This window comes from Sabethes cyaneus, chromosome 2, assembly GCF_943734655.1.
Source record: "Sabethes cyaneus chromosome 2, idSabCyanKW18_F2, whole genome shotgun sequence".
NCBI lineage: Eukaryota > Metazoa > Arthropoda > Insecta > Diptera > Culicidae > Sabethes > Sabethes cyaneus.
Window position 1 is genome coordinate 145,497,263 of NC_071354.1, and position 11,524 is coordinate 145,508,786.

The 11,524-nt window shown below is 41.2% G+C and overlaps 1 protein-coding gene across 1 annotated transcript in view; it reads right to left on the reverse strand.

The window, feature by feature from the left end:
- The window catches only part of LOC128736149 (integrin alpha-PS4-like), a 17,321-nt gene extending 6,449 nt beyond the window's left edge, over positions 1 to 10,872 (reverse strand). Inside the window, exons 1-4 of the mRNA XM_053830628.1 lie at positions 10,365 to 10,872; positions 9,679 to 10,296; positions 881 to 1,218; positions 59 to 624 (exon numbers count right to left, since the gene is read on the reverse strand). Coding sequence (XP_053686603.1) covers positions 59 to 624; positions 881 to 1,218; positions 9,679 to 10,296; positions 10,365 to 10,872 — 2,030 coding nt within the window. The remainder of the gene's footprint in view (positions 1 to 58; positions 625 to 880; positions 1,219 to 9,678; positions 10,297 to 10,364) is intronic.
- Between the last annotated feature and the right edge of the window lie 652 nt (positions 10,873 to 11,524).

Sequence of the window (11,524 nt, forward strand, 5' to 3'; positions counted from 1 at the left end):
CAAGAAATAAATAATATTAGGAGGGGTAATTCCATATTAGATCTAAACCAAATTTTACACTAGTGCTTTGATGGTACTGACTCTTTTGAGTTCAATTGCGGTCAGTATTACATTATCGTCGGTAACCGTTTCGTTTCCTTCACTTAGCAATCGCGCCTCCGACTCCAGCAGCTCACCTTCTAACCTAGTTGCATCTAGTACCAGATTGATTAAATATTTGAATCCAACTCTCACTGCTTGTCCACGATTGATTAAACAAATTACACCGTTCGTAGTCACTTCGTAGTCTGTGTGTTTTAGCAATGTGATATTTTGTAAAAATTGAATTTTTAGTACCGTTCCATAGGCAGCTTCACCAAAATTCTGGATTTCGTATTGTAGTTCCAAACTCCGGCTGCTATTCAGCACAAAAGGGGACTCAAAGTTGGCGTATGATACCCGTAATTGAAGATTAGTGGCACATACATCACGCTCACAATCGGGTCTGAATATAATTCTCTTTTCCATTTGATTTGTCTGTTTGGATTCCTCAGCTTCCATCACACAGTGGTCACAAAATTGTTTGGATGTGACGTTCTGGTTAAGGATTTCATAATTTAACTGAACAGTGATTGGAGATGATATCTGGAAGAATGAAGCACGAATCGAAATATTTAAACTGATACATTGTTCCATATCCGAGATTTTAACTTCTGTAGATTGGAACGATGAACCATCTGCGAATTTGGCTCGTGATAATGAACCATCAAGCGATATGTTTATTTTGAAATCTGGAAAACTTTTAACATTACTATCATTTGAGTAGCATAACGGGTGTATATATTGTACCATATGAGGCTGTCCGAACAAGAGCCCTTAGTGGTTCATAGCTGTAGCAAACCTCAAGAATTACTTCATCTTCCACGGAATCGCTCGTAGCAGTATTATCGCTGACTACGATGAAAGCTTTTGAGAAGGTGGCGTTAACAAGGGATCGAACGATCGGATATGTTTTGAATAGATAAACTTTGTCTTCTGCCGGAGCTCCAATAGCAATATCGTTGTAAGCATTGTTGTCCACATCCAGACCTTTACTAATCGAAGCACCAAACATCGGCGAAAAACTTTGGCTGTCGGATGGTTTTAAAATCTGTCCAGGTTTGCGTTGAAGTCCGTTGGGGCTTCCGTGGAAAATATAAACTGCGCCGTCCCCATCGAATGGTGCACCGATTGCAATATCTTTAAGTTGATGACAGTTGGTATGAAGTCATTATTGTTATAATTCACTTTCACAGTTAGCAAAGAATGTTAGAATAGAATAAAAGCAATTTCTCACAAAATTGTCAAATGGATAGAATATTAATATTTGTTGACAGCTTGAAAAATGTCAAAGTGAGTAGTAAGCAATGAGAATTGAGAAAAGAACAGTAGGGAGTAAGCTCAAAACCACTTGGCCCTTCTTTTGACTCGCTTTTCATTCAAACTAAGTCGTGTATAGATTCAGAAATGCAGTCAAACTCTAACCGTGATGGCGAAAACAGTGAAGTTATTCCGTTTAGAAGATTGCGCGTTCAAAGAACGGTACCCTGTCGCGTCGAAAACGTATATCGTGCGGCACTTTGTGGACGTCAGACACGCCCGTTCCGGCATCTACAACATCTTGGTACTATTGGACAATAATCAGAGCATCGAAGGAAAATCCGGTTCCGGACGGCCGACGATCCTGAGCGACAAGAAGCTCCAAAAGATGCTGAAGAGAAAGACCGAGGGAAAAGTGGTTACGTCGCTGCGTCCGCTTGACTGGGAGGTCGGTGCAACCGGCCAAACAGTGAAAAAGTACCTGGCGAACATGGACGTATATGTCAGGAAGCGCCAGTCCCGTCCACTGGTCTCGAAGCTGCAGGCAATGACACAGCGGCAGCGGCTGAACACGATGGTCAAGGCGCTTATCTCACCCTGGATGGCAACAACTAGCATTTTACTTCCCCCACGAAGGAAGTGAGCTTCGAGGGTAAGTTCATTTCACACACCATGTTCCCCAAGAAGGTGCTGCTGTGGCTGACAATCAGCGTGAATGGGATGTCCAAACCGCTCTTCTTTCGCTCCGGACTGGCCGTGAACGGGGAAATTAATAGTACGAAGTGCCTGCCGGAAGTTGCGTCGTTCATCAAGAAATACCATAATGACGAAGACGCGGTGTTCTGATCGGATCTGGCGTCGACTCGAAGCGATCGTTGGAAGAGATGAAGCGGCTGAGCATCGAAGCCGGTAAACCCGCCCAGCGTTCCCCAGCTGCGTCCAATCGTGAATTTCTGGGCAAACCTAAAGCGTTAGATCAACTCCAACAATTTTGTCGCGAAAACTGAGGAGGAATTTATAAATAGAACGAAGAAAGAAGTCAAAAGCATGCCAACACGCATGTTTTCGTCCGCCTTGGCGAATGTTCCGGTTAACTGCCGGAGGGCCGCTCGCAAGGGCGTAGAAATTTTTTCTAACTAAGCTAATATAATTACATTCCATGAGCAATTTATCAAGCTCAATACTCCCTCCTCAAACTCCCATCCCAAAAAAGTACATTTTTCTAATGCATACGTTGCCATTACGACAACCATATATTAAGGCAGTTCTTTCTATGGAAACCGTACGTATGATAAACGTTCATATGGCAACAGTATTTAAGGCTATCGTGCGGTACTGGAGCAGCTAGGCAAGGAGGCGCGAACTTGAGCGCCTGTTCCTTAGGCGAGGGACGGCTCAAACGGCGTCTGTTTCGGATCGACCAGCTACATTTAAATTGCTGTATCCCGCAGCTATACTTAAGACGGTAGACCTATCAGCGACATCAAGGTATCGTGACCCCGGTATGGCCGTACACCGAAACGAACAACGAAAATGGAAATACGGAACGGATCAATCGGTTTAGGACAGGACCAAAAACAAGCAAACGGTTAATGGATAACGATTGGAAATTTGGTACTTGGAATGTCCGAACTCTTCATTACCCGGCTACGCTAGCTCGAGAGCTACATCAACTCGGAGTGGAGATCGCTGCTATTTACGATGTTCGGCTGCCAAATTCCGGAGAAACGGAACTCCCCCTAGTAGACCCTATTGTAAGCACTTCTCTCAAGTACCATATCTACTACAATGGCGGTAGAAAGGCAGAACGAGGAATTGGTTTCGTAGCGTTGGAAAACTTTGGGGCTTTCGAAAAGGCCAATTGTTGACCCTTCAAGCTACAGCTCAGCGGGATTGAGGCAATGAGGACAGCAACTATCCCTGATTTTCTACCACAATAGATCAAAATAATGGTCGCAGTGGTCAAATCTTCCGACAAAAAAAAATCCCTGATTTTCACCGCCACAAGGAACTTTAAACGGCAGAATCACCAACCAATTATTAATGAATTCTTAACCAAGCGGAGACTCAAAAACTTCAAAGCTTAAAAACGACATCAAGCTTCGCTTTGTGCGACCAAACTAGACCGAAATACAACTTTTGTGCTCGAAATACGAAACTTAATTGAGAAAAATATCATGGAGTTGCTTAGGGGGGCCCTGTAGTCACAAGGTTACCGAGTCTGCCTTGACAAGCGAGTGTTCGTGGGTTCGAATCTTAGTAGAATCAGGCCATTCGATGTTAAGTGACTTTAGCATGGGTTTATTCTCAGGCCCCTCCACATCCTTCCTACTGCATTCTGCATTTACTAACAATGAAAGCCTCTCGCCAGGGCAAGTTATTAGAGTAGTACTTGCTTGAGGTGCGAATAAAGCCTCTTGTTCAAGGGCAAATTATAGCTTGTTTCGCTTCCTAGTTCGAGGAACGAGATTGGTAATGCATAAGTAGTAAAAGAAACACATACATACACACATACACACCCTCACTCTGTGCTGAACTCTGCTTTACCGACCATGCAGCCTTTAGCCGGGACTGGTTATAAGAATGATACCTGCTCGAGGTGCAAATTTGTCCAAGGACAAATTGTAACTAGTCTCCGCACTTCTTGGATCTAGAGCTAGATTGGTTGAAAAGTAGTAAGAAGCGTAGAGGGAAAAAGGGGTGAAAACACACCGACACTTTAAGCACGGGTAATAAAAGCAGTTCGCTCACTCTATAGCGATACTGCAATAACAACGAAGTGCAAAACAACAGCTGGATAAGATCACAATAGTTCAAAATGCTGGTAAATGGTGGTAGTGATAATATCCACACAAAAAAAAGGAGTTGCTCCTATTATGCAAGTTAAATAGTTTTTTTTCCATGTGTGGACTCATCACTGCGACCAATATAGTTGATCTATTGTGATATCGCCCGGGTGTTTGCAGTATGACCTGCAGTGCATTTCATTTTGCTATAATCGCTATTGAATGAGCGATATGCTTATAAAATTTTATGCGTGCTTGTGTGTCTTGGGGTTTACCCTTACTTCTACTTCTAGTAGCTTGATCTACTTTACCCACTTATTCCTCGCTGCCAGTACTATCCCATATTATAGCCTTCCCTGGTTAGGACTCATTCGTACCTCTGACCAGTACATTTAACTATAGGAGGGACTTTTGCACTGTCAAGAGGCTCCAGTGGGTAAATATAGAATTCAGCATGCAGGAAAGGTAAATGGAGGGGCCTGAGAATAAACCCATGCTAAAGTCACTTGACATGGAATGGTTTGATTCATTGAAATCATGAGTCATTTTGCTCATTGTGGAGAATAAATTTCTATCCGTGAACCAGTCAGCAGGAAGTCCTGATTCTTTTACATAGATCAAACGAATTTGAGTGGATGGATGTAAAGGACGTGGATATGCGCGAAACATTAATCGACGACACATTAGCGACTTCTTCGCAGCAATTGGAGATCACCTTCAAAATCCGTGAATCGTTGACTTACAAGCTCGAAAATTTTCCTTTTTTTATTTGCTGAAATTCATTTGATAGCTTTAAATGAAAAGGTCGTATATAGGAATGAATTTATTTATTTGTTGTGAAGGGGGGGCGGGGGGGTAGCCGCGATAGGACGTACTTTCTCAGGGGGGTGGTACGAATGTGTGACCAAAGGTGACAAGGGGGGGGGGGTATGATTTTTGCCAAAATTTGAGTGACGTACTAAATGGATGTCGCCAAAAAGGGTCATCGAGTTGAATGTAGCAAGGCTTCCTCAGGTTTGCAAACAAATCATTTGTAGGCGGATATCAACCTAGTTTCCGAGAGTACAGTTTCAAGATGGACCAAATGTTAACTTTGCCGAGTCTTCTGCTACCCTTCACCAACCGAGTCGTTCTAATCCTGTGAGCAGCGATGCCAACCTTCCAGACATTAGTGCATGCATAAATTTGGGACCCTATCGTTTTCTTGGCAGTATTTTGTTTTCTCAGTCTAATTTTTTGTATAACAAAAATAGTTAGTGGAGTACTTCAAGCTTAAGCAACATTAGTAAAACCAGAATTCACAGGAACTGAAATAAATGGTGGGTCCCAAATTTATGCATGCTCAAATGTCTGGAAGGTTGACATCGCTGCCTGTGAGTGAGACTGGGGCTCCCGACCTGCTTCTACTGGACCAAATGGATAGCGCAAAGATGACGACGACGCCGCTACTTCTCTGCGATTTTATTACCAGAATGTCAGAGGGTTGAAGTCCAAAATTGGCAAGTTTTTTCTAGCTTGTATCGACCAGGACTATGGACGTTATCATGCTAGTAGAATCTTGGCTCGACGATAGAATCAATTCCGTGCAACTATTTGGCAATCAGTACGCTGTTTACCGAATGGATCGAAACCCTTTAAACAGTGTCCGTAGGGTTGATGGCGGTGTTGTAATCGCCGTCAGAAATTGTTTTGACTCAACCTATTGCGAAGTTGCCCATTCCGCTGGCCTAGAACAGATATTCGTTTCAATTCGACTAAGACACAGACATCTATTTATTGGATGCTTCTATTTACTCCCGGATAAACATGCTGATCTCAATGTTATTCAAGTACTTGTGGATTGTATTGAGAGGGTTCACCAAGTTTCACATGTTGATGATAAAATAACAGGACACTGCCTCTAGCTTCTGATAATAAATAACAAAAGTTGGCGCAAGTGTTTCATCATGCGCCATGCTGAGAGTATGCTTGAAACTATCAATGTTTCCCTGTTGTCGAAGTGGATCTATCGACTGTTTATGATTCCAAACTTTATGTTTTCGGCAGGACAGTCATACGGCAAAGCAAAACGACACTTATTTATTCTATGCCCGACGTTTCGATGTATCTTTCTCAAGGTACATCTTTCTCAAGGATAAGTTATAAGTGTCGTTTTGCTTTGCCGTATCACTGTCCTGCCGAAAACATAAAGTTTGTTTCCCTGTTGAATACAACAGATGTCGTTACTTCGTAGCGCATAGTGTGCATTTCCGTAACAGCTGAATTTTGCGCGACAATAAATTTACTGAACACTACACCCTTATTCTCTCATGCATCTCAGTTTCTTTTGTGTTTATCGCTAATCGCAATATAACGTTTGACACCTGAACCAATAAATAGTTGGTAAACATTGTTTTTATTTATTGCGTTCATGTTGCGAAATTTAATTTTTTCGAATTGAAATGTCGCAAACAGGGCTTTTCATAAAGCCCTATAAATGTACCTTTATAGGGCTTTAGCTTTTTAGGGCTCTCGGATGACTGGTAGTAAGATGCTATGGAGAGGTATAGGAAATGTTTGTTTTTTATCAAAATTAGGCAGAAATGATGAAAATTAAGTATAACAGAGTAACTGTACCTCAAATAAAATATGATTAGTGATTGTTTTTCAGGTAGGTAAACATAAATAAGTGAGAAATTTTGATTTTACTACCACTATAAAAGCACCATCTCTTGAAAAGCAACGGTTCGTATGGTGTCCTATTGACTATAATCAGCCTAATTTGAAGTGGAAATTTTCGCAGCATGGCTATTTGTATGTTGATGCAGCCAATAATTTTTCCAGGGGACGTAATGAAGCAATGGTTCAGGAAATACTACTTGATGGTGTAGCTAAATGCAATCTTTTACAGATTAATGGCATTTATAATCCTTATGGGCGATATCTCGACCTTGTACTCATCAGCGAACCAGCTAGTTACTCTGTCCCGTCCCGCGCCATTGACCCTCTAGTTCCACTTGATGAATATCATCCTGCACTAGAGTTTAACGTCAATGTGTACGTACAAGTCGTCCAAACTGCTGACCAGGACAGAACTGCGTTAAATTTTAAGAGAACTAATGTACCAGCTTTACTTCGTTTTCTCGAATCGCTCAACTGGGATACAGTCACAAGCTGCATCGATGTGGATGATGCAACATTGCAGTTCAACCTCATTTCTCAAGACGCATTATTAAGATATACTCCGCGCTTTAAATCCCCTTCCAAGCCTATATGGGGTAATGCACACCTTCGCTTACTCAAGAGACTCCGTTCATCTGCATTACGTAAATATACCCGCCGTCGTTGTTTCATTACAAAAATGGCTTTCAATGTCTCCAGCACCAATTATCACCGATACAATCGTCAGAGATATGCTTGATATGTTCGCAAAACCCAAGAGCAATTTCAACGGTTCCCTGCCAAATTTTGGTCATTAGTTAAAAGCAAAACCAACGATCATGGTCTTCCTGCAAACATAACCCGTGGGGATGTTGTGGCTACGTCGAACGCGGAGAAAAGTGAACTCTTTGCTGACCATTTCTCTACAATTTTCAACCCTCCAACTTGTGCAATGGTCGACAATCAATGTGTAGAACATATTCCGGCTAATCTGATCGATCTAGATACTTTTACTATCACTGAAGATATGTTAATGAAAGCTACACGAAAATTAAAGCCATCCTATGAACCGGGACCAGATGGAGTGCCTGCAGCAATTCTAAAAACTTGTATACCTATGGTTAAAATTCCTTCGTTACGGATTTTCAACCTTTCAATGGAGCAGGTGAAATTTCCTTCTGAATGGAAAACGTCAGTCATGTTTTCTGTCTTCAAAAAAGGACTGGAACAGTTGGTTGAAAATCACTTTGTTCCGGATCTAAGCTTTTGGAGTTAATTGTCGGCGATGTCATTATGTTCAACTGCCGTGGTTACATCTCTTTGCAGCAACATGGATTCATGCCAGGTCGTTCAGTGAAGACTAATTCAATGGAGTTTACTACTCACAGCAGTGAAGCTATCGGTAACGGTCTTCAGGTAGATGCGATCTATACGGACCTAAAAGCTGCTTTTGATCGCATTGATTATGACATTGTCATTAAAAACCTTAGACATTTAGGTTTCTCCTGGCAGCTTTGTGAATGGCTGGAATCCTATCTTAAAAATAGAACCCTACAAGTCAAAGCTGGTACTGCCTTATCGCATAAATTTTCTAACTGCTCCGGAGTACCACAAGGCAGCAACCTTGGACTTATCTTGTTTACCTTGTTCTTCAACGATGCAGTGAATTTATATAACGGTAAAAGTAAACTAGTTTACGCTGATGATTTCAAAATTTACAACACCATCGAAAATCTCACTAACTGTCACGTTCTTCAAGTCCGTCTGCATCGTTTTGCTGAATGGTGTAAAGTAAACAGAATGACCCTTAGCGTAGAGAAGTGCCTCGTTATATCTTTTCATCGCAAAAGAAGCCGGGAAGTGTACAGCTTTGACTATTCAATTGGAAATCATACCTTGAAGCGGACAGAAGTTGTTAAAGATTTAGGAGTGATCCTAGACTCGAAGGTTACGTTCAGACAGCAACAAGCATCAGTGGTCGATAAAACTAATCGGCAACTCGGGTTTATGTTTAAGATAGTTTTCCAAGATATTATGCCGATTGTTCAATCACCCTAGCAGTGGCGCTACTTCCTTTTTACAGATTTTCCAAAACAGTCATTTTTCAGGTTCAAATATCTCTGAATCAGTTTGATGAGAAGACATGGCAATATACTTTTTCTATGGATTTTTGGCCGCGCAATCGAGTGATGTTATTAGTTTTTATCTAATTTGTCAACATCATGCATTTTTTTGCAATTTAAAACGAAAAATGCGAATATCTCAAAACACCCCCAATTTTTCAAATAAATATGCTCAAAATGTTCGCCAGAAAATTCTACATAAGAATCACTTAACTAGAAAAAACAATATTGGTAGTTTGGGAGATATGGCGTTTTGAATATCAGGGGCATGCATAATTTTAACTGAATTGTTAGCGAAAGTATGTTTAAACTCGTCGAAGAAAGTAGGGAAACAAAGGTGTTGAAGGTGTCTCCAGAGAGCAAGAGAGCAGAAAATAATTCTCCCTTGCCTAGTTTTGCTCTCTGCCCCATTTACTCCTTATCTTACCCTGGAGACCCTATCAACACTTTTGTTTCATTACTTCTACCTTCGATACGAATGCACTAACAGGTGTAAAGTGTCGCTAATACAAAACCACATCAACAACAATTACTTCTACCGTTCCTTCCGTCGATTATAAAAAGCTTTGAATTCAGTTTTTAAAATATTTCAGCATCAGCATCTTTGGTTCGAGCAGCACGTTTGAGCTAAACTTACAAATCTAGCGTAATTGGTTTTGAGCGTTTTGTATAGGATTATAATGCCATATATTCCTATTATAATAGTTTCTAATAATCTTAGGTGAAAGTTTTCGCTGGCACCTCAATACACATGTGATCTTTTTGGTTTAGTAAATTTCATCTAAATTTACCATTGTATCCATCGGCGTTGATGTCTCCTGTTGCTGCAATTGAATATCCAAACTGACCACTACCAACATAATCGGAAGACAGTTTGGTTGGCTCCTCTAGATTTAAAATTCCATCGGCATCCAAACCCAAATTTAAATATACAAAAACCACGCCATTATCTGACACAAAATCTTCTGAATGAAATGGTGCTCCAATAAGGACATCACTCAATCCATCACCGTTAATATCCTCGGTACATATCGCGTACCCGAAGTAGTCTATTTTTGCATCGTCACCACTAATCACTCTGTGAAGTTTCATTTCGGCTATCCACTGTGATGTTACATATTTTTCGAAAAGGAACACTTTGCTTGGTTGATCGTTGACTCTTGGCGCACTGACAAGGTAAATTGTCGTAGCTTGTACCCTCATAGAGTTTACACTATATCCGAAATATCCATTTTTGGTAAGATTTTCTGTATTTAAATAAACACCGAGTCGCAGATCGCCTTCATAAAACATTATCGATCCCGTGAAGTTACAGTTGGGCATCCCAGTAACGATCTCTATTCCGTCAGTTTCTTGTCTTAGCATGTGCACCGCAAAACCCTCGAGTGCGGTATCGAAAGCGAGCTCATCTGTGAAGAAAGATAAACTTTCGTAAATGATGGACCACTCGATGGCAAACGTCGAAGCTAATATTTACAGTTTTGATAAATAAACGCCTGCATCTGGTTATGCACAGTGTCATTTATTTTAGAATAGCAAGCCCCCGTCATTGCATGACGCTCGTCGTCGCCTTTGATCAAGCGTGGAGCACATCCTACCAGCTCATCTCCTTCAGTCAATCCATCCATGCTGGCTCCAAGGTACTGGCCTGACTTGATGGTTCCACTTTCGAATCCCCCACCGTCTAAGTCCGCAAACTGATCACAACGTCCTGTGCGAATATCGCACCTGTAGATTGCACCTCCTTCAACTATGGATGCATGTTTTCTAAGAGTGGACTGTGATCGCGGCGCTCCGATGAATATACTATTCGGTTTCAAAACAAGCGACAAACCAAAGTATGAACTACGGATTTTCGTAGAGTTTTGCTGATTGTGTGGTTCAGTAAAAATCACATTCGGTACGGGAGAAATGTTGTAGGCACGGCTTATTTGTGTACCGACGAACGCCGACACCGCAAACACTGTCACCACATGGTGAATCATTTCACTTATTACCCGAGCACTGAGAATTTATTTCAGTCAGATTGCTTACGCATTCAGAATGCAACTGAAATCGGCTTTCGAAACTATGTATATCACTTTCATGCTATTATATGGTAGTTGGCCTCGAGGTACGACCATTGGTCTAACAAACCAGCAGTAGTATGTTCGAGCCTCACCTGGGAAAGGCTCTTGTTACAGTCAATAGATTAATAGCGCTAGTTTCGCAATTATCCTCTGCACCATGGTCTATACTCACCATGCTCTGCACTAGCAATTGACTGCAAATTCGGACGAATTGAAGCAGTTAAGTTTAAGTTCCGAATACGATATGCAGCACAGAAAATTTGCTTTGCTTTGCATCTTTTATCACCAACTAGGGTAGACGCACCATTAGTGGTGGTAGTACCAGTAGTGGTGGAAACTCGAATTATTCCATTATTTTTGCAGATTTTGGTACAAGTTTGATGCTTATCAAATAATACTGTGACTGGTAGTTCGATATCTACCAAACTTGTACTAAAATCTGCAAAAATAATGGAATAATTCAAGTTTCCACCACTACTGGTACTACCACCACTAATGGTGCGTCTACCCTAGTATTTATCGTTTTGAATAATTAATGTATGCATCATCGAAGAAATTCAAGCCAATC